The sequence below is a fragment of the Camelus dromedarius genome, chromosome 3 (genome assembly GCF_036321535.1).
Source record: "Camelus dromedarius isolate mCamDro1 chromosome 3, mCamDro1.pat, whole genome shotgun sequence".
In the NCBI taxonomy this organism is placed as follows: Eukaryota; Metazoa; Chordata; class Mammalia; order Artiodactyla; family Camelidae; genus Camelus; species Camelus dromedarius.
The window spans coordinates 36,186,581-36,207,454 of NC_087438.1; the positions used below are offsets into that span (position 1 = coordinate 36,186,581).

At 41.1% G+C, this 20,874-nt stretch overlaps 1 protein-coding gene across 1 annotated transcript in view; it reads left to right on the forward strand.

Moving 5' to 3' along the window:
* The window catches only part of IL31RA (interleukin 31 receptor A), a 45,882-nt gene that overhangs the window by 18,866 nt on the left and 6,142 nt on the right, over nt 1-20,874 (forward strand). The window contains exons 5-11 of the mRNA XM_031445313.2: nt 1,706-1,871; nt 8,069-8,148; nt 10,707-10,923; nt 16,133-16,315; nt 17,218-17,319; nt 18,139-18,285; nt 20,092-20,232. Coding sequence (XP_031301173.1) covers nt 1,706-1,871; nt 8,069-8,148; nt 10,707-10,923; nt 16,133-16,315; nt 17,218-17,319; nt 18,139-18,285; nt 20,092-20,232 — 1,036 coding nt within the window. The remainder of the gene's footprint in view (nt 1-1,705; nt 1,872-8,068; nt 8,149-10,706; nt 10,924-16,132; nt 16,316-17,217; nt 17,320-18,138; nt 18,286-20,091; nt 20,233-20,874) is intronic.

Consider the following 20,874-nt stretch of genomic DNA (forward strand, 5'->3'; position numbering starts at 1 on the left):
TGATCCTGGACCCTGTGAGGGCCAAAGTCACATAGCCTGGACAAAAAGCCACAGTGAAAACCTTACAGGCAGTCTGTTTGGAAGACAAGAGCTTCTTTTCCCCATTGGGGCTACGGCTGAGAAGAACAGGCTTGCACAGGAACATTAGACAGCAGATCCTGAACCTAAATGCGAGGAGACCCAGCAAGTAGGCCAAGGGTGTGCTGACAGCACTAGCAAAGCAGGAGGAAACATTTGAAAGTTGTTGTTTTTTTTTTTTTTTTTACAAATTATTACGTATTTTTTAAAGCATGAAAAGTAGAATAGAACTTTAAGACATCTTCACACATTTTATGAATTAATATTGTTTTTATTTTGATTTATGTATGGAGGGCACCATGTGGCTGGACTTCTCCTAAAGGTCTTAATCTGGCTTCAACTGGTTTTACCCATAAGGTAAATTGGGGAGGCTACTTTCCCAGAGATGATGGATTGTCCCAAGTTATAGTCCCAACAACCTTATTCTACCAGTGCACCATCTCCAGGGGCTGTCGAAATCGGGTTCTCAGGGCACCCAGGATTCAGCAGCGGAACTGCTCTCCACCTCTGGATGCTACTTCCTTGCTCTGACACCATCTCACTAGGCTGGGTGTTCAGAACTGTCCATCTGTAGCTGGGATGCTCAGCTTTTGGCCACATATATACATCCTCATTTTGCCAAATTTCCTTTAGGCCCAGGACCTATTTTCACAGCTGTTACATATGCATAAGAAATAATAGAACTTCCTTCTCTTCTAAGGAAATATTGTGCATACTCACAAAATGGACATGCCTTTTATGGACATGCAGTTTATTTTTATTAATCAACTCAGTATAAATGTATATAAAGCAACAGCTAAAAGTTTATGTTGCAGCAACAGAAATACATAACTGAGATTTTAGTTTCTTTTGCAGAGTTGAGTCTGTAAGGGACTTTAGGGATTCTATAAAGCAACACACTAATTTTACTAATGAGGAAACTGAGGTCTAGAAAGGAGAAGTGATTTATTTATCTCTCCCCACTCCCCACCCCAGGGCGAGAGTGTCAAAATGAACTTATACATCCAGGTTGCTGAGATCTTTAGCATCTTGACTGGTTACCTGCAGACCAATAATTTGGAATGGAAGACTTAGATAGAGGGAAAGAGTCTAACGGTGGGGCGGTCTGTACTCTGATCCTAGTTCTGCCCATTACAAATGCTGAGGTAATCCATGATAACTTAGCTTTGTTTTGTCCACGGGTTTTCTCCATGACATGAGGAGGAACTTAATTCCGCGAAGGTCTCTGTTACCTACTGTTCCTTGAGACCTTGTTTCTAGGCATTGTTGTTTCCTCCAGAGTTTAAACTGAGGCCCACATTGCCCTGGATCCCAGGACTCCACCTTGCATCTTTTAGAACAGCAAGACTCTGGTCACTCACATCCAGCCCAGAGGCAGGAATCTCTGCTTCACAGGCTTAGAAGTGGGAAATGGGGAGGGGTGGTGGTTCCGAGTGACTGAACTCTGTTTAGGTGCTAATGGTCCCCAGGTGTGTGTAAAGGTTTATTTATGAAAATTATATATTTTAAAAATTGAGCGACAACACTACTAGTTCTGAAAGGGTAAGACAGGGTTGGGGAGTAGAGAAGGAAAATGGAAAGATAACGTGGTCTCCCATCTGGCTTCAGGGTTGTCTCTGTCTTTTAGGTGGAAGTCAACTTCACTGAAAGAGAAGTGGGTAAAGAAGCAGCATACAACCTCACTGGGCTGCAGGCTTTTACCGAGTATGCCGTAGAGCTGTGCTGTGTGACTGAGGAGTCAAGGCTGTGGAGTGACTGGAGCGAAGAAAAAAGGGGAATAACCGAGGAAGAAGGCAAGTTGGTCCCTCATAATTCCTTTGCTGTTTACTCTGGTTTAGGACGGCCGAGGCTGAGCCTTTGTGGGTTTTGACACATGCTGTACTTGGGAATTGTGGGATCCCACAGTCCGGTGTGGCCCCTTCTATGGGGCCACTGTGCCCACCTGAGCCCACAGGACGAGCTGGCCCTTCTCTGACGGCGTGAGTTATGTTAGTGGCTTTTTGCCCTCAAGGCAAAAGATCACATCTTTAATCTTCGTATAAAGTTCTTATAGTATCTATGAAATGGTATAATATGATTTAAAGGTATCCTATGATAAAGTAAACATATATATTGTAAACCTTGCAGCTACTACTAAAAATAATAAGTAAAGATGTTGTCTACTGAAATAAAGTCACACAACATGAGAGTTTGGGTCAAACTCTCATTTGGGTCAAAATGAGGATTATAGCCCAGGAGACAGCATCTCAGATAGCTCTGAGGAACTGCTCTGAAGAGGTAGAGGGGAACATCAGTATCATATGTGATTTCAGTGAAGGGGGATACGTGCAGTCAAGCACACATTTAGGCAGAGGCTTGCTGCTAGTAACCAGAAGCAGATGTCCCCTTTAATGATTTTAGTGCTTTTCTAAATATGAGGAGATGCAAGAATTTGGGCTCATAAAGTCTTCTCCTGAAAATATCTAACTGTCTGAAGGCCTGTTCTGCCAGTTTTCCCAGAACACAGAGTACCTCATTCCTGACCTCCATCCTGAACTCCTTTCAGGGTGTGTTGGAGGTCATTGGCTGCAGTGGATTATGATTTAATCCAAGCAGAGGTAGATGGCAAGTACCAACGTGATTCAGTCCTTGTAGAGGCAGATGGCAAGTGCCAATTTTTAGTTGACAGTATAACAAACAAGGAAAAAATGTCACATCTTTAATGATACTGAGAGGAGTGAGAAAGGGATTGCACATTGGTTGAGTGCTTGCCCTGAGTCAGGTATAGTAACTAAGAACAGTGCTTTGAGTCTGTGGGCTTGGTATAAATCCCAGCCTGGCTCTGGAGTGATTTGGGGCAAGATACCTCATCTCTAAGCCTCAGTCTCCTCACTATTTATTTCCCATTTCCATAACAGAACATAATTGTAAAATTGAGTTAATAGTAGTACCTACTTTTTAATATTATTTTAAAGATCAAATGAAATGATATGTTTAGCCCATAGTAAACATTTGATAGATACCAGATTTCCTATTAGTATTATGCCTAAAAGCCCCATAAATTATGTAGAATCACCCCCATTTGCAGGTGAGGGAGCTGAGTTTACCAGCTCCCAGTTGCTCAGGGTCACTCAGCATGTTAGTCTTCTCTGTAAATCAAGAGCCTTGCCCAGTGCCTGATCCCCAGTATGGTCAATAAATTTGATGAATATATTAGTTTCCTTTGGTCACTGTAAAAAATTGCCACAAACTTAGTAGCTAAAAGCAGCACACTTTTTTTTTCCTCTTATAGTCTGGAAGTAAGAAGTCCAAAGTCAGTTTCACTGGACTAAAGTCAAAGTGTTGGCAGGGTTGTCTCCTTTTGGAGACTCTGAGGGGAGAATATATTTTCTTGCCTCTCCCACCTTCTAGTGGCTGCCTGTATTCCTTGGTTTGTGGCCCCTTCCTATGTACAAAACATACTACTCCAATCTCTGCTTGTGTTATCACATTACCTTCTTCTCCTTTGCTGTGTCAAATCTGTCTGCTTCCCTCTTATAATGACCTGTGTGATAATATTTAGGGTCCACCAGGATAATCTCCCCATCTCAAGATCTTCACCTAATCACAGCTACAAAAATCCCTTTGACCATATAAAGTAACACTTACAGGTTTTAGAGATTTGGACTTAATATCTTTGAGGTCCATTTTTCAGCCTAATACAATAAACGAATGAATGAATGACTAATTAAATGAATACTTGTTGAAGGCCATGTATCTTCTGAAATATGGAAAAGAAACATGAAAATGCTGATCCTTCTAACCTTCTGAGGCTTCAACTTTGTCTGTAGGACATGTAAGTTTTAGACTATGAATCTGTGCCCCTGCCCCTCCTCAACCTCTGGCATGATTTCAGGCCCTTCTTAGTCAGTCTTACAACTAAGTGCCACACTGGTCTCGGGTAACATGTGGGATCAGCTTCTATGCTCCCTGGTCCATATGACATAATTTTATTCCTCTGGATCCTGGTTGAGTTGCCCGTGAGACCCAAGTTGGTATTAACAGATGTTTGGCATGTTCTCCCATATGGTCAGATATCTGGAAATAATCTGGTGCTTTCTGAATTGTGTATCTCCTATTGGAGATGCTCATGCTTAGTCTGGACTGTTGGTAGATGTAGTTACACAACAGGGATTCATTGCCACATATGGGGAATTGTGCTAGATGGCTTCTGAAGGCCCTTCTCACCCTAAGATTCCATTCTTCTGTGCCATTCAGGCATCCAGGCTTCCATGCCAGGCTGTAGCAGTACAGGAAGAAGTTTAAAAAAAATCCCTAATCATTATGTGTTTAAGTTCTTAGAATAGTGCCTTACAAATGGTAATGGGTATAGAAATTTTAAATAAATAAAAATACATGCATGGTTAAAACAAAACTAGTCAAGGTGTGGATCTAATGAAACTTTTGATTAAAATTATAGACAGCATGTAGGAACACATTTATATTCTATGGATATCATCTCAAAGTTTTCCAGTCCCAAAACAAATATAACAGTTTACAAGTATCAAACAGCACATAAAGATGGCATGATGGTTATAATTTTTTGGAGTGCTCAGTTATTGCTGCCTGTGTCTCAGGTGAGCCCTCCCTTTTAAAATATTAGGATGGATGCATGCATTATCATTGTACAAATTGTCCTCTCCCTTTGCCACACCTTTCAGCAGGCAACCTGGGAGACTGAGTTCTAGCCTGGGTCTGATCTTGTTTTGTATACAGGTCTTCTACCTGTAGCTGACTCTTCTTTCCAGTGACCTGCTGGTGTCCTTATGGCTCAGTGTCAAGTTAGCTCACCACAATCCAGCAACTCCCTAATGACAGTTTCATCCACTGTTTTGCTGCCAGAATTGATTTATCCTTTCAGTAGATTTATTATGTCAGCTAGCTTGGCTAAGATTGATTAGCAAAACACTGGAAGCTGGTGTTCTCTGTGCCTTTTACTAATTAAATCAAATAAGCTTTTATCAAAGTCACCACTAGAGAATTTTGCTTTTGTTTTTCTTAATTTTTTCAGAATCTAAGAAGAAACTGATGAAAATATACCCCTCACCCCCAGCAAATCCTAATTTCTCCTTTTTTAATTCATTAACTATTTGTCTCCCTATTTAAAATGCCATTTGTTTAATACACACCACCTCAAACCTTTTCTAATTGTTTGAAGATTTCTATTCTAAGTTGAATGTGAAACACTACCTATTTGCTTTTGGATTTCAACATATTGATTATTAGGTTTATTTACCTATGCTTAAGCATATAAATACCTACTACATGAAGCAGATATAATTATATTCAAATCCTGGGTTTATTACTTAAAAGTTTATGACATTGGGCAGTTATTTCACTTTTTTGTGCCTCAGAAATGGAGATAATGGTATTGGTGGACCTAATTATAGGGCTCTGGAGGTTAAATGAGATAATTCAGGTAAAATGCTAAGTACAGTGACACTTGCTAAAAGTTAGCAATTCTTTGAGTTGATCTTCAGCAAGGGCAGCAGGAGGTGTCTGAGGTGTTGATTGGTGGTGGTGGTTGTGGTTTATTTCCAGATTGTAATAGAAACAGCATAGCAGCAAATTGTTACTATATCTGTCCAAATAATCAATGCCTTTGAATAAGTAGATATTTTGGCAGATTTGGGAAAACTCAATATTGTTCTTCACAAATACAGAATTATTGCTTTTTCCTCTTCGATTAAACTGCAAATTCATTATTAACTCATGGTCAGTGGAACATTGGGTGTAATAATTGTAGATTTACATGCTGGTCAGACAATGGTTGTACTAAAACCTGCATCTGTGGGAAGTTTACATTGAGAAGACTGTTTCTCTTTGGACCACATTTTCAGTAGTGCCTGAAAGTGCACTACTGGAAGTAGTGCCTCAGTGAAAGGAAAACTCCCAATTAAATTCGTTCATTATCACCATCTGCTAGAACTAAGTGGCTGCCTATGGGATAAATCTAAGGAGAATTTTACTCATGTCTAATCAAGTGACTAGCATGATTCATTACTTAATAATCAGTTTATTTTTGCTTCTGTCTGTACTTCAGATGAATATTTGGAACTGGATTATAAGGAACACTTTGCCTTTATATTTTTTCTTTTACTCTCAATATTATTACCCTGAGTGTGACTTCCACATAAGTGGAACAGAGAGACTCTGCAAGCAAGAGACGGAGTGAGAGGCTTTCCTATTCTGTGGGTCACATCTGAAGGTCTAGGGTCTTTGCGGCCTTGTGCTGAGGCTCTCTTCTGGGAGGATCTGTCTCTGCTCACATCTCCTTGGCTTTTAGATGTGGCCGAAACCAGCCTGTTGCTCTCTGTCTGAGAAAGCTGAGTCCTGGCTCTCCTGTCTTCAATTCAGTAAAGACCTTTGGGAAATCAGAAAACTGCTGACAGAACTTGTAAGACAACATCTCAGTGGAATGCAGACTGAGCCATATGTAAAGTCTAAATAATTCAAATTTCCTTCTATGCAACTTATATCGAATTATAATAGATCTCACTGGGAGACTCAGAACCTAACAGTTAGACTGTGTTACCCACACTTGGGCTGCTACAAGAGTAGTTGTAGAAGTGTGATTCTCCATTGATGACAAGATATGTTATTGCCCTAATTGCCCTTTAGCACATTTCTACATTATGAAGTTGTCATTAGAGTTCAGTGTGTAATTTCACTTTAAAACACTCAATCACTTAAAGTTAAAGAGATCTCTGAAAAGAATCTCTCAGCACTAAAATAATTTAGATCTTGGCCTGAGTGGTGCAGACTAAATTACATTATTTTCAACCATCTGATTTCCTCAAGAAGAGATTCAGAGTAGCGTCAACTGTAGCGTCAGTTAGAAACATTTCAGTTCTCCAAATTATAACCCATCAGCCTTGGGCACAGGTTTTTAGAACTCTCCGCTTTCTTCTCATGACTGAAGTGTGTATATCATTGTTTAATCAGAAGACGAGCATTTTGAAGTTTCAGATCCACATCAGAGGATTTAACTATAAATTGCCAGTGAGCAACTTTTTGTCAGAACTCCTTGAGACATGATATTTGAGAGATACAGTCTAGAGATCAAGTGTAATATAAATTCTTCTTGTTTTTGTAAGTTTTATCTCTGGATGGTTAGATCATCAGACGCTAACACATGAACTATGTTGTCTTCAGTTACGTTGTTCACTAGAGAGATGCATAAATCAAGTTTAACGCTGTACCCTTGCATTTTATAGAAGACAACCATGAGAGGTATACACGTGCCATATTTCTGATTGCAGGTGTCAGCCTTCATCTTTTTTGAGAGGACCCACACGATAAATTCCATTTATGAATTCAGTGCCCGTAGCCAGAAAATACTTGCCTCTTCACATGGATCACTATGTTTCCTTTTTATCAGGCCATGAGAAATATGCAACCCAGTTTGATTCTTGTTTACTTTTCCTGCCAGGAAGATCATCATTAAATTTAGAGCCCAGGGAGGGATTTTTAATAAAGATTATTTCTCTGCTTCTTTCTTCTTTAATTCTTTCTTATATTTTATAACCTTGTAAGTATGTAGTGCCATCCTTTTGGGGAGTTGATATGGCATAAATTATATATAAATCTCCTTATCAGTTATCTGTGTCTTTCCCAGCTTTAATGTCTGTTGGATGTTATATCTTACAGGATATAAGATATCACATTCCAATCCAGATTTGAATGATAAATTATATTGCAAAGGAGTCTATTGTTATTTTATTTTACCTTACATTAAGTCATCAGATCCAAGAGCAGTTTTATTTTTGACCTTTGTTTGATTCCAGTCCTTCAGCCACAAAATGAAGACATCATTGGTCATTGCAATGTTGCCAGCCTTCTACTCTCCATTTATTCCTACCTCAAGCAAATCCTTACCAACTGCATTTTCTAAATAGGCAACCCAGCTAATTTCACCATCTCCTGCTGCAACTCCCTTCTGAGTTGAGCACCTCCTTCTTGTTTCTTGCAGCTCCACATGGCCTGGATCTGTGGCGAGTCCTGAGACCAGCCAGGGTGGATGGAAGAAGGCCAGTGAAGTTGTTGTGGAAGGTGATCTCCCTCTAGGTTGTTTATTTACTCTTTCTGTGTAAAAGCCTTAGTTTCTTACACCTCCAAGAACTGTGATAATTGAAATTTTAACTTAATTTCATTCCCTAGAGGCTTTATTCTGTCCCAGATCTCAGAATGGTTTCCCAGCTCATTAAAATCCTATACGTCATTGTGTAGATGGCCTGAACGTGCATTACAGACCCTGGTCCCCTCTTCTTTGGTCTGAAACGTTAATAGTAGGGATGGGTACAAAGCGCAAGTGCAGGAAGCACCTTGATCTTCTGGAGAAGAAATCACTGGCTGGCCTCCAGTAGAAGGCAATGTGAAATTCTATAGCCCTCACCCCCACATTGGAGGAGAGCACTGACTTGGGGCCAGCTTCCTAGTGTGTCCTCAGGTCATCGCCAACATATATTACATGTGTCCCCTTAAGTACTGGGATAGTGGGGTGCAAGGACAGAACAGGGGCCAAATGGTCCTTTGTAGGATGGAGACCTGGCAGTGAGGACCAAAGGAGAAGCCAGATGGGTAATACAGAGAAGAGGAGGAAGGAGAAGCAGATTAGAGGAGAAGGTAAGAAAAGGAGGGAAAGAGGGAATAAACAGGACAGGAAAAGGGCAAATAGAGGGGGGAAAAAAAAACCCAGCCAGGCAATAGGAGAGGGAAGATGGGAAAGCTGAGGGGAAGGAGAGAGGTAGGTGAGTGAGATGCCAAAACTCTTTAATGTGTTTCCAAAATTCTCAGGAAATACTCACCATGTTATCTCATTCTTGCCCAAGTCCAGGCAAGTTTAAAATCCTTCTGGAAATGGAGAAATCACCCTACTTTTTCAAACGACATCCCAATCCCAATTACTTCGGGGTTGGAGCATTCTTCTACCTTTCTCCTCTCCCTTCACACCCCAGGGCTGAGGAACACCCTCATAGGCAGCAGGGAGCAGGCAAGGACAAGCACAGCCAGTGGTGTTGGGAAATCTCTGAGACCCAGATATTGTGGATTCTTTCTCAGTTATCAAGGGTGGAAGCCAATGACTCTGTCAATATATTTTTGAGGAAGGAAAGCAAACAATGGCAAATACCACATGTGGCCAGCTCCACATGTGGCCAGACCTGTGGTCAAATAGGCCAATCTGTGAACTAGGTGAGATGGACTTCAATGCCCTCCTCCTTCTCCCCTTCACCTGGGGACTGGTCTTCCTTCTGTTTCAGTAGGGGAGTTTTCTAAGAATTAGAGTTGCTTAAAAAAGAATAGACTAAAATTAGATAGTGGTGATTATTGTACAACTCTTTGAATATACTAAAAGCCACTGAATTGTACACTTGAAAAAAAGTGAATTTTACAGTGTGTGAATTATGTCTATAATAAAGCTTTTATTTATTTATTTATTTATTTATTTATTTATTTATTTATTTATTTAAGATTTATTCAAGGAGATGCACACTTCATAGACAAAGAGTGCAGTCTGTCTCAGAAGGCCAGAGAGGCCATAAGGCATGGGGGTGGGTGTTTAGTTTGAAGTAAAAATAGATACACACTCCATAGGCAGAGTGCAGGCCATCTCAAAAGGCAAGAGAAAAGGCCTAGGAGATACACATTCCATAGGCAGAATGTGGGCCATCTTACTCAGAAGGGAGAGTCTAAAGCTGTTATTCAAAAAAGAGAACAAGTTGTCTTGAGAGATAAAAGATAAAAGTCATGAGGAGGGTTCTACCTGACCTTCCTTCTAGGTTTTATGTTATGGGAGCCTGTAAAGGAAATTCCTGAACTGGGAAGGCAGTGGGACAAAATGACTTCTAAAGTCCCTCTGACCTTACGTTCAGTCAGTCCACTCCACTGATGTGTGTTATCAATAACAGAAAGACAACTGGAAAGCCTTATCATTCTTGGGAAATACTCAGCCTGCTGATCTCTAGGAAAACATCTGGTTAGTGGGCTTAGGTTCAAGGCTGAAAAAGAGTTTGGCTTAGAGCCCCTGGGGTCACCCTATGTTTCTCACCAAGGATTTGGGTCTGGTAGGGCAGCCTCAAATGTTTTCGTCTTCTTAGCTGGAATGCCTGGTCCACGGAAACTTGCTGCCTCCTCAGAGGGGGAGTTGTGGAGATAAAAGGCAAGGGCCCAGATACTCTTCAACCCCTGGATGCTTCCAGGAAAGAAATAGCCCAGAGCTAGAAGAGACTTGGGATTGTCTCAGAGGTCATGCTTCAACGTTTAAGTTTATACCCCTCTGCCCATTTGGGATGGAGGGAAAGATACAGTCAAAAGGAAAAGGGGGATGGCTTGCTTGCATTGATTTGGGCATCACCCTAGTTTAGCTTCATGGAATTCGATTTATGACAAGGGTTGGTACCAAGGGACCATTTTAGAAATCCCCTCTTCTGGCACCTGAGGGGTTAATCTCATGGCTCAAGGTATGTTATTCATTCCAGAAGGGTAATTACCTGATTGTAGTTTAGCACGTAATAGTTAACATTACCTCCCACCCCTGATCCCCACCATTCATCACTATCTTAATGCCTTTCTTTATTTTTGGCAATAAATTTTGTCTTCTTTGTATTCAGAAGGCAAAAGGAGCCCCTGTCCTGGAAAAAACACTTGGCTACAACATATGGTACTTTCCAGAAAACAGCACTAACCTCACAGAGACTATAAACACCACTAACCAGCAGCTTGAACTGTATCTGGAAGGCAAGGCCTACTGGATATCTGTGACTTCTTATAATTCTCTTGGAAAGTCTCCAGTAGCCACCCTGAGGATTCCAGCTGTTGATGAAAAGTGTAAGTATAGCACAAACATCTTATTTAGATGCCTGGCCCCATCCAGTTGGCCAAGGAGTGGTCCCTATCCTCTCAAAGGTTGGTTTCTCTCAAGTCAAAATGGAAAAGAAGATGTTTTAGGATATGGTGGGGAGATCATTATCTTCTGGTAATTAATGGGCCTCTTGAGATAGTTTCTTTGGAACAAAGCCTGTGTTGAAAATCAGAGGCTTCATAAATCATATGGTACAAACTCATAAGCCTAGAAGTTCTACATTCAGCTTGTATTTGTTTTTGGTCTGAGTGATTGTAAGCTGAGTTGAGCTCTACAAACTGTCATATCTGCCACATTTGCCCTCAGCAGCTGAAACCTCTCTTTCAAAATCTTCCCCTCACAGTACTGATCACATCCAGCCTTGGTTTGCTCACTCTCCCATTTTCTTCTTTTCCCCCTTTCATTTGACTATCAGAATTAGGAAAATTTCTAATGTTCATACTTCCCAATAACTTGTGTAATCAAAATTATACTTCTGATTAAGTAATTTTTAACATTTTACTGCTTACAGGCAAATTCATATTTTATATCCTATTTTGGAATAAAATAGCTTCTTTGATTCTTATTCAAAGAATTGCAGGCAATGGATTTCCTCTTCGCTACTTTATTTTTCTCTACAGATTTTACTATTTCTCATCCTTTGGATTTTCTCATTTACTTTGTTTATTACCTCTCTCTCCCTCAGTAGGATGCATGTTCCATGAGGGCAGAGATTTTTGTCTGTTTTTCTCCTCCTCCTTCTCCTCTTCCATTTCTGATGCCTATGGCAGGCATAGTGCAGTTAGCAGAGACAAGGCGCTTACTCAGTATCTATTTGTTGAAACACACCATAGCTGGGATATGCACTCTCCAATTCTCCATCTCTCTCTATTTCTTAGACCTAGAGTGGTTCTGAGATTTATACCTCCAGGTCTAGGCTTGTCTGCCTGTGCTTTCTTCTTTATCTTTTCCTTGAACTTAACCATTTCTTCTTTTGCCTCATTTTAGAACTCCTAGATATACACTTTTGTGTGTTTTGAGCTATACTTGATATTATTTTAGTTAGTATTTAATAGTATTCCCCACAGTCCTTAGTTCCTGGCATTCTAGTTCCTGCCTGTCCAATACCCCAGTGATGAAGTTTCTGACAAATGCATGTGTCACTGAATACACATTCTTTGTTAATAGAGGTATTGCTGAATAGTAATCTAAGTTTCCTGGTGTGACTCCGTAGTGGGAGGCAGTAAAGAGTAGGGGAGAAAAACATAGGCTTTGGAGTCTAGCAGCCTTGGGTTTAAATCTTTCCTCCATAAACTTTGGGCAAATTATCTAAACTTTCTAAACCTTAGCTACTTGTAAGATGGGCTATTATTTAGTAATAAGTATCTCATTGAGCTATTGTGAGGATTAAATGAGATTGTGTATGTAAAGTGCTTTGTCTAGTGTTAATTATTATTATCATTCTTAATAAAACTTCTGATTAAATTTCTATTACGCATGGGTTATCAACTTTAAAAATACTATGTAATATACTTTAACTAAGATTATGCTAAATTCACCTAGGGCTTTTTGTTGTTTTTTTTCCAATTCTGAAGCTCCTTGTTTTGTGTCATGAACATCGGTGTAATCATCGGCTTTAATGGTCCCAAACCAGGTGTAGGCAAACTATAGCTTGTGGGCCAGACCTGGCCTGACACCTGTTTTTTGCAAATAAATTTTATTGGGATACAACCACACCTTTTTGTTTACATACTGTCTATGTCTCCCTTTGTGCACAATGGCAAAGTGAAATAATTGTGACACAGGCCTCCAATACCTAAAATGTTTACCATTTGGCCCTTTAAGACCCCTTTACAGATCCCTGTCCTAGACATATAAGAAAGTAATAGTCTACAGAATCTTGTTTAAGAAAGTGGAGTCAGCTGCAGAATAGTTATAATAATAATAATAATAGTAATTAATAATAATAATAATTATGACAATATTTAAGTAAGTATAATTATCAAATATTATCCATTAGGATTTGTCAGGCATGGTGCTAGGATGACACAGGTTAATCTAATGTTATCCCTGAAATGACCCATGGGGTAGATACTATTAGATTCATTTTATAGATGATGAAGCTGAGATTCAGGAAGGCTTTTAGTAGTCTCTCAGGTAGAATTCAAGTCCAGGTCTGCAAGATTCCAAACTTGTATAATATACCTCATCCAGAACCTTGGACTTGGTATTAACACAGTGACTTAGAAATCTGGTCACAGATGCCATGTAACACTGAATTTGTTATTTATCTCTGTGAGCCTCCATTTTCCCACCTTTCAAACAAAGAATTGAAATAGATACATCTTCAGGTTCCTTCTGGGAAGAATACCCTCTGAGTTTAGGAGACCTTGGCCACCACGCAGCAGGAGTAGTCTGAGGCTAACAAAGTGCAGCCACTTGTGTGATGAAGGGCTGAGGAGGGCAGTGGGACCAAGCTGGGGTAGAGTTCAGGCTGGGCTAGGACAGCTGGCAAAGGTGAGGCACCATCAGCATCTGAGAATGGTTTTTGATAGGCACAGAGAGACTGCAAAACACAAGAAATTAATGGTGTTTACAGTCAAAGTCCCTTTCCCCTCCCCCCAGGAGGGATGTGTGTCTCCTACCACACTTGGGGGTATACTGTATTTGGAGAAATTGCTCAAAAAGTTATTGTTGACAGTGTTGTGTCAATTTCTGGTGTACAGCACAACATTGCAAACTGACTATACTTCAATTTTTAAAAATATGTATATATAAAGCCTTAGGGCAATCTATTAATTGTCTTTAAAAAAAAATGTTATTGTTGAGTGGTGAAAGCAGTTAGTTGATGTTCAGTAGAATGTTGATTTGGAAACATTTCTCTCAGCACCCCTTCCTGCTGCCCAGGACTTTTGTCTTTCGAGGTTGACTCACAGCTGGATTGAACCGTTTCCACACCCACTGTGGTCCAGAGCCTGGGCTTGTTTCCTCTTTATACCTAGTCCTTGTTCCGCAGAGCTCCGATGTTGGTAAAGAGAAGGAGTGTGGGCTTAGCAACAAACATTCACTCCCGTCTTCAGTTAAGGATTTGTGTACAAGTGATTTATTAGGAAACATCAGAGAGACCAGAAAAGGAAGTGAAGAAACTGAGGCCAAGGACGAGGAGGAGGCTGAACCAAAGGTGCTGGTTGATTTTCCCAGGTCTTCCCAACAAACACCATAGACTGGGTGGCTTCAAACAATAGAAACTCATTGTCTCATTGTTCTGGAGGTTAGAAGTCTGAAATCAAGGTGTTGGCAGGGCCATGCTCCCTCAAAAGCCTCTAGGGGAGGATCCTTCCTTCCTTCTTTCAGCTGCTAGAAGCCCAGGCTTTCCTTAGCTTGAAACAGCCTAACTCCAATCGCTGACTCATTTTTCACATGACCAGCTTCATGTGTGTCTCTGTCTCTGCATCCAAATTCCACTTTTCAGGAGACCAGTCATATCGGGTTAAGGGCCCACTATCTTACCTTAAAGACTTAGGTCTATAAGTATGACCTAATTTCCAAATACAGTTACATTCTGCAGTACTGAGGAGATATCTTTGGTGAGGGGGAAGGAGGGGTACAAAATTCAACTCATAACAGGTGCAATCTGAGTTGAAAGTCCTGGGGAGGGTGGTTCCATTTTGACCCGGCAGGAGGACTTTGCAGTGTAAGTTACATCTCATTCCAGCCAGGCAACATGTAAAAATAGTCAGAGGGAATCTGAGAAGGTCAGGGAGCACTAACAGCTATAAGAGGCTGGGTGAGGTTCCCAGTGCTCCAGTAATGACTTCCAGCCTGTCTGGAACAGCGACTGAGGATGCTTAGAGGCTATGAGGAGAAAGCGGGAGCCCCGGGGGTTAGGTGGGGTTGATTTCCTGGCTCTGCTTCTTGCCTGGGCCTCTGCCCCTACTCCAGCTTTACATTTTCCCCACACCTCAGTTTCCCTTCCTCAGAACTACCCTTTCAGAACTACCCTTTCTCTTCCTCAGAACTACCCTTTCAGGTTGACAAATTACCTGGCCTTACTTCTAGAACTAGAAACTAGAGTGTCTCATAAAGGCCCACAAACTTCAGGAAAAGGATTCATAAATTGTGGCCTTCAAGAACAAAGACTACTAAATATGCACACAGCCTGCTGGAGCTTGTTGCACAGAAATAGTAGGATTCTGTACCCCTGTCCCCCAAGACCAACTCTCTACCCTTGCCTAGGCTTCTAGCTTCAAGAGGCGTTTTGGTTTCTTTGAAGGACTCCATCTCCTCTTCTGCCCTCATCCAGGACTGTCTTTGATGTTTCAATATACTTCCTGTGGCTGCCAGTTTTGAAGGTCCAGGTGTGTTCCGACTGGTGAGGAGTGGATTAGAGCCACCCACTGTGGTCTCCGGAACCCCACTCCTTCGTGCCCTCCTTCTCTGCCTCCCTGGGCCCCCTTGTCCTCTCCTCTGCATGTTCAGAACATGTTCAATAAAGGAGCACTCTGATTCTGATTAAATCCCAGATCCTGGATCTGAAGCCACTGTTCAACTTTTCTGTTAAAGAAATCCTGTGGCCTATTTCCCCAGATGAGTTTTCTGCTAGGCCTGCAGAAAAAGTAGTCATTTTTATATTAGTTCACAGCTAGGTGCTTTGGATGGGGGTGTCCATATCTTTCTGCTACAGACACAATTCTTACTGCCTGGAGGGTAGGACTCCATAGCCAGGTTGTGTAGGGCTAGCCTATACAGTTGAAATTTGAAGCCATCTCTCTGGTATGACTTTAGGGTCACCATCTCCCAGCTTCCCAGCCCCAGAATTCCTGGTGTCTGAAATTCTACCTTTAGAGGGTCATTCTTTGTCTCAGGCTTGCTTTCCTTTGACTTGTGGAGACACCAGAGCTACCCTGTAAGACTTCCTAGTCATCAGCTCTCTAGTGAGATGCTTTTCTGGAAATGCATAAATTGGGAGGAGGAGGTAGTAACAAAATATTAAAAAGGCACTTAATCATCAAATGTTGGGGGTAAAGAAAAGGGATACAATAAAAGCAGTGAAAACAGCACCATCAGGGAAGGCTGCATGGAGATTCTGAACTCCGCCCCTCTTTACAGTTTGGGCAATGAATGGATGCTGATGCAGTTGGTGACTTTGGAGGATGATTTGGGTAGTTGTGAAGCAGTCTTTTTCTCTCCTTTCAGCGGTTCAGTGCGTCACAGCCATGCAGGCTTGCCTTACTCAGGACCAGCTGGTGGTGGAGTGGCAAAGCTTCACTCTGAAGGTGGACAAATGGGTGGTTGAGTGGGTCCCAGATTTGGACTCAGAGCCCTCACTTATTTCCTGGGAATCTGTGTCTCAGGCCAAGAACTGGACAATAAAGAAAGGTAACTGTGGACCCTATAAATTCCTGCTGTGTAGGAGACAGTTTCACTTTCATCAGTTTTTAAATCCTTAACCTTGGCTTCAAAGCTGTAAAGGTGAGTAATACAATTTGACAAGCCAGTGCAGGCTTACTGAAGTGTAATTTTTGGCATTTCCCAGCAATGCAGGAACAGGATGTGATGGGTATCACACCAGATACCTGGAGTGTTTCCAGGTGGAAAACACTATCTCAACACCTACCATCAGAGAGCTCGTCCCAGATATCTTGATCATGGGATTAACACCAGAGTTTGTATCCCATCTGTCCTACCCAGGGCACCTCCTTCAGTTCTGGTTGCTTGTTGAAGAGCTAGACTCCCTCCCCACATGACTGATACAGGGAGTAGCCTTCTTTTTGAGAAAGTTCCTGCACCATGTACGACAAGCAAGTGAGGCTTTGCCCTCCCAATTCGGTCAGTCCAAACATTTCTTAATACTTAATAGCATCCATATGAAGAATCATGCTTACGTAGGGATGCAGACAGACAGAAGAGCTAAACTTTATGGTATCTGAGTTCTCTAGGGGCATATGCTATTGAGAGAAGGATTCAGTTTATTCTGCAGTGCCCCTAAATCATACAAGATCAGCGATGGAGGAGAGACTGGCTCTCTTGCTTCTCCCTTCCTGAGTGGCTCTGTCATATTGTCAGAGTGGTGCAGGCTTAGTTCTAAGAATTTATTTTAAAATGTTAGAGCTGGAAAAGATGTTAGAGGCCATCCAACCTAACCTCCTTATTTTCCAGAGGTGAAAACTGTAGAGAAATAGAATATCTTGCATAAGTCGAGGGCTATAACTCTTAGTCTATCATCCTACTATGCTGCACTCTGCACTTAATGCTTATTTCTCTCTCTCTCTTTTCAACAGATAAATTAAAACCTTTCCAGTGCTACAACATCTCTGTGTATCCAATGTTGAAAGACCAAGTGGGTGAACCATATTCCATCCAGACTTATGTCAAAGAAGGTGGTATGTATGGACAAGGTCCTGTGGGGAAAGAAAACACTGGGCTTGTCCAACCTTCCGACAAGGCTGTGAAGGCCTACAGCTCATTCAGTGTTGCTGTAGCCTTCATCTGTGCTGCGTCTTTAGCTTGTACTAAGCTATGTATGTTTGACACGATTGTGGTCAGATTCACTAAACTTTAAAGCTGGGGTAGCCGTTGGAGGTCGTTGAGTCCAAGCCCCTCGTTTCACAAATGGAAAATTGAGGCTCGGAGAGGTGAGATAACTTGCCAAAAATTGCAAAGAAACTTAGTAAAAACAGTGCTGTAAACAGAAACAACATTTAGTTAAGACCAAGTTAGGGATCCTACAGAGTTAATTGTAAGTTGGAGATGCTAAAAAATGATTTTTAATTATGCAGCAATAAGCAAAGGATTTATTGGTGAACTGCTCAAACTTTATTTTTATCTTTTTGAAAGTTAACATCTTCCAGATTCAACATTAGAAAATATATCCTGTCACTCAAAGGTAGTCCATGGAGGCATACTCTTCAACTGATAAGAGCTATTATGGATATGAATGAAAGAGCTGGGTGCCAAATTAGAGTGAGAGGTCTGTAAGAAAGTACTTTTCCTCTGGTTTTTGGCACTGCTTGTCTTCCTGTTCAAGATGGATGGCTCCAGACAACAGTTTTCTTGAACAAGTTGATCCATCGGTTCCCTTTCCACCACCACCTCCCACCTCCAGCACTGATTATGGTCTGAGTACTGGCCAAAGACGTTGTGGGAGAAGGATCTGCTGGGTGTGACTCAGTGTTTGTTGTTTATCTCCCTGTCCTATAAAGCTCCATCAGTAGGTCCCATGACCAAGGTGGAGAACATTGGTGTGAAGACAGTCACAATTACATGGAAAGAGATTCCCAAGAACAAAAGAAATGGTTTCATCAGCAACTACACCATATTCTACCAAGCTGAAGATGGAAAGGAATTCTGTAAGTAAGCTTATAGCTAAGTTGAAAGAACCTCCGTGCCCCAGATAGATGCTCTGTATAGACCTGCTGTAGGGGTGGCTCCCATGGCTGATACCTGGCCACCTTGCATGAATCCCTTAGCCTCTTTGACCTTGTCTGAAAATGGGGCCAAGGGCACCTGCCTCTTGAGTGATCTAGAGTCAAATGGGAGTGAAATGATTGTACCTGAGAGCCCTGTAGGAACCAGAGGAATTGATATAATTGTGCCAGTCAGGCTGTGAACAGGTGGGCCTCCTGGGAGCTTCCTTACCATTATTCCAGAGTGGGGAAGGCCCAAATTAGAGAGTGGAGAGGGGACAGACCCTGCTTGGTGGCACTTACTTAGCTGCAGGATGTTTTACCATGATTCCTACTGCCCACTGCCTTTTTCTTGAATCTACCGTGTCCTGACATCATAAATTCTGGGCTAGGCTTAGATTCCTGTTTAGGCTAATTTTTTTGTTGTTGTTTCATATCTACAAAAACATACAACATAAAATTTACCACTTTAAACATTTGAAAGTATACAATTTAGTGGCATTAAGTATATCTATAATGTTGGTCAACTGTCACCACTACATATTTCCACCCCAAACAGAAACCCTGTACCCATGAATCAGTCACTTCCTTACCCTCATCCCACAGCCCCTGGCAGCCACAAAATTGCTTTCTGTTTCTGTGGATTTACCTATTCTGGTGTTTCCTACAAATGGAATCATGCAACATGGTCTTTTACGCCTGGCTTCTTTCACTTGGCACGCTGTATTCAAAGCTTATCCATGCTGTAGCGTGTATTAGTGCCTCATTCCTTCTTATGGCTGAATAATTTTCTATTATACGGATAAACAGTCTGTTTATCCACTCATCAGTTGATAAGACATTTGGGTTATTTCTATCTTTAGCCTTTGTGATTAACACTGCTATGAACATTGGTGTGTAATTACCTGAATCCTTGCTTTCAATTCTTTGTGGTATATACCTAGAAGTAGACTTGCTGGGTCATATGGTAATTCTAGTTTAACTTACTGAGGAACCATCAAACTGTTTTCCATAGTAGCTACACCAATTTACATTCCCACCACAATGCACGAGAGTTCCAATTTCTCCATATCTTTACTAACACTTGCTATCTTCCATTTAAAAAGAAAAGTATGCCTATCCTAGTGGGTGTAAAGTGCTATCTCAGTGTGGTTTTCATTTGCACTTCCTTTATAACTAACGATGTTGAGCATCTTTGTATGTGCTTGCTGTCCATTTGTGTATCTTCTTTGGAGAGAGTCCTTTCAATCTCTTTGTTTATTTTTAACTTTGGTTGTTTGTCCTTCAGTTGTTGAGTTGTAAGAGTTTTTTTTAAATATATTCAAGATACAAATTCCTTATCACATATATGATTTGCAAATATTTTTTCCTTTCTGTGAGTTGTTTTTTCACTCTCTTGGTAATATCTTTTGATGTATAAAAACCTTCCATTTTAATGATGTCCAGTTTAATCTATTTTCTTTTGCTGCTTGCGTGTTTGGTGTCATATCTAAGAAATCATCACCAAATTCAAGACTGTATATATTTACCGTATGTTGTCATCTAAGAGTGTTATAGTTTTAACTCTTATATTCAGGTCTTTGAGCCATCTTGATAGGCTAATTTTAGTCAGAACATGGATAGAGGGATTGGGTTATGAGATGGGCAAGCCTGGAAGTCCAGGTTCCAATGCTCTTGTTTCAGTGCTGCTAAAGCACAGTTTTCAGTTGGGCTTAGCTCTGGTGTTTGACTTCTGTATTTTTCCTTTAGCCAAGACAGTCAATGCCAGCATCCTTCAGTATGACCTGGAGTCCCTGACACGAAAGACCTCTTACACTGTTCAGGTCATGGCCAGCACCAGTGCTGGGGGAATCAATGGCACCAAGATAAACTTCAAGACATTGTCAATTAGTGAGTATTTCCTTCAGTCCCTGGGAATGTCTCCTTGGCATTTCCTTTAGGCCAGTTGTAGGCGATGTTTGCCAAACACAGGGGGAAGCCAAATGAAAGAGCTTAATGAGAAGAACCATCTGCTCTCTGACTCACTGGTCTTTCTGAAAGGCATATGGGTGAGGAGGGAGTAAGGAGAGTAGGCAAATGGAGACTGAATTTGGAAAGACTGGTCATTTTACTTCTTCCTCATGGGTATCCTCTATCATCATAGGAAGGAAGGATCAAATTAATGCCAACTTCACTCTTGCTCCAAACCATCTCCCACCTCTAGACTGTCTCCAAGTTCATAGCCACCTCTTTCTGTGAGTCAGAGGATACTGTACACTTATCCTCATCATTTGTGGAGTTTTTTGAGCAAAAATGTACATAATGTGTTCTATTGACAGCTTTTATATTTTAAAACAGGAGCAAGAATAATTTAATAAATACACCAAATATGTAAAATATAATATGATTCACATGATGGTTATGGGGAATATTCAAGAGGGAAAGAAGATGGGATGAGATGGGAAATGGAGAAAGGAGGAAGGAGAATGGGAGAAACAGAGAAACAGTTTAATTTTTCCAAGTCCTTGAGTGACAGAGACTTGATTTTAAGGA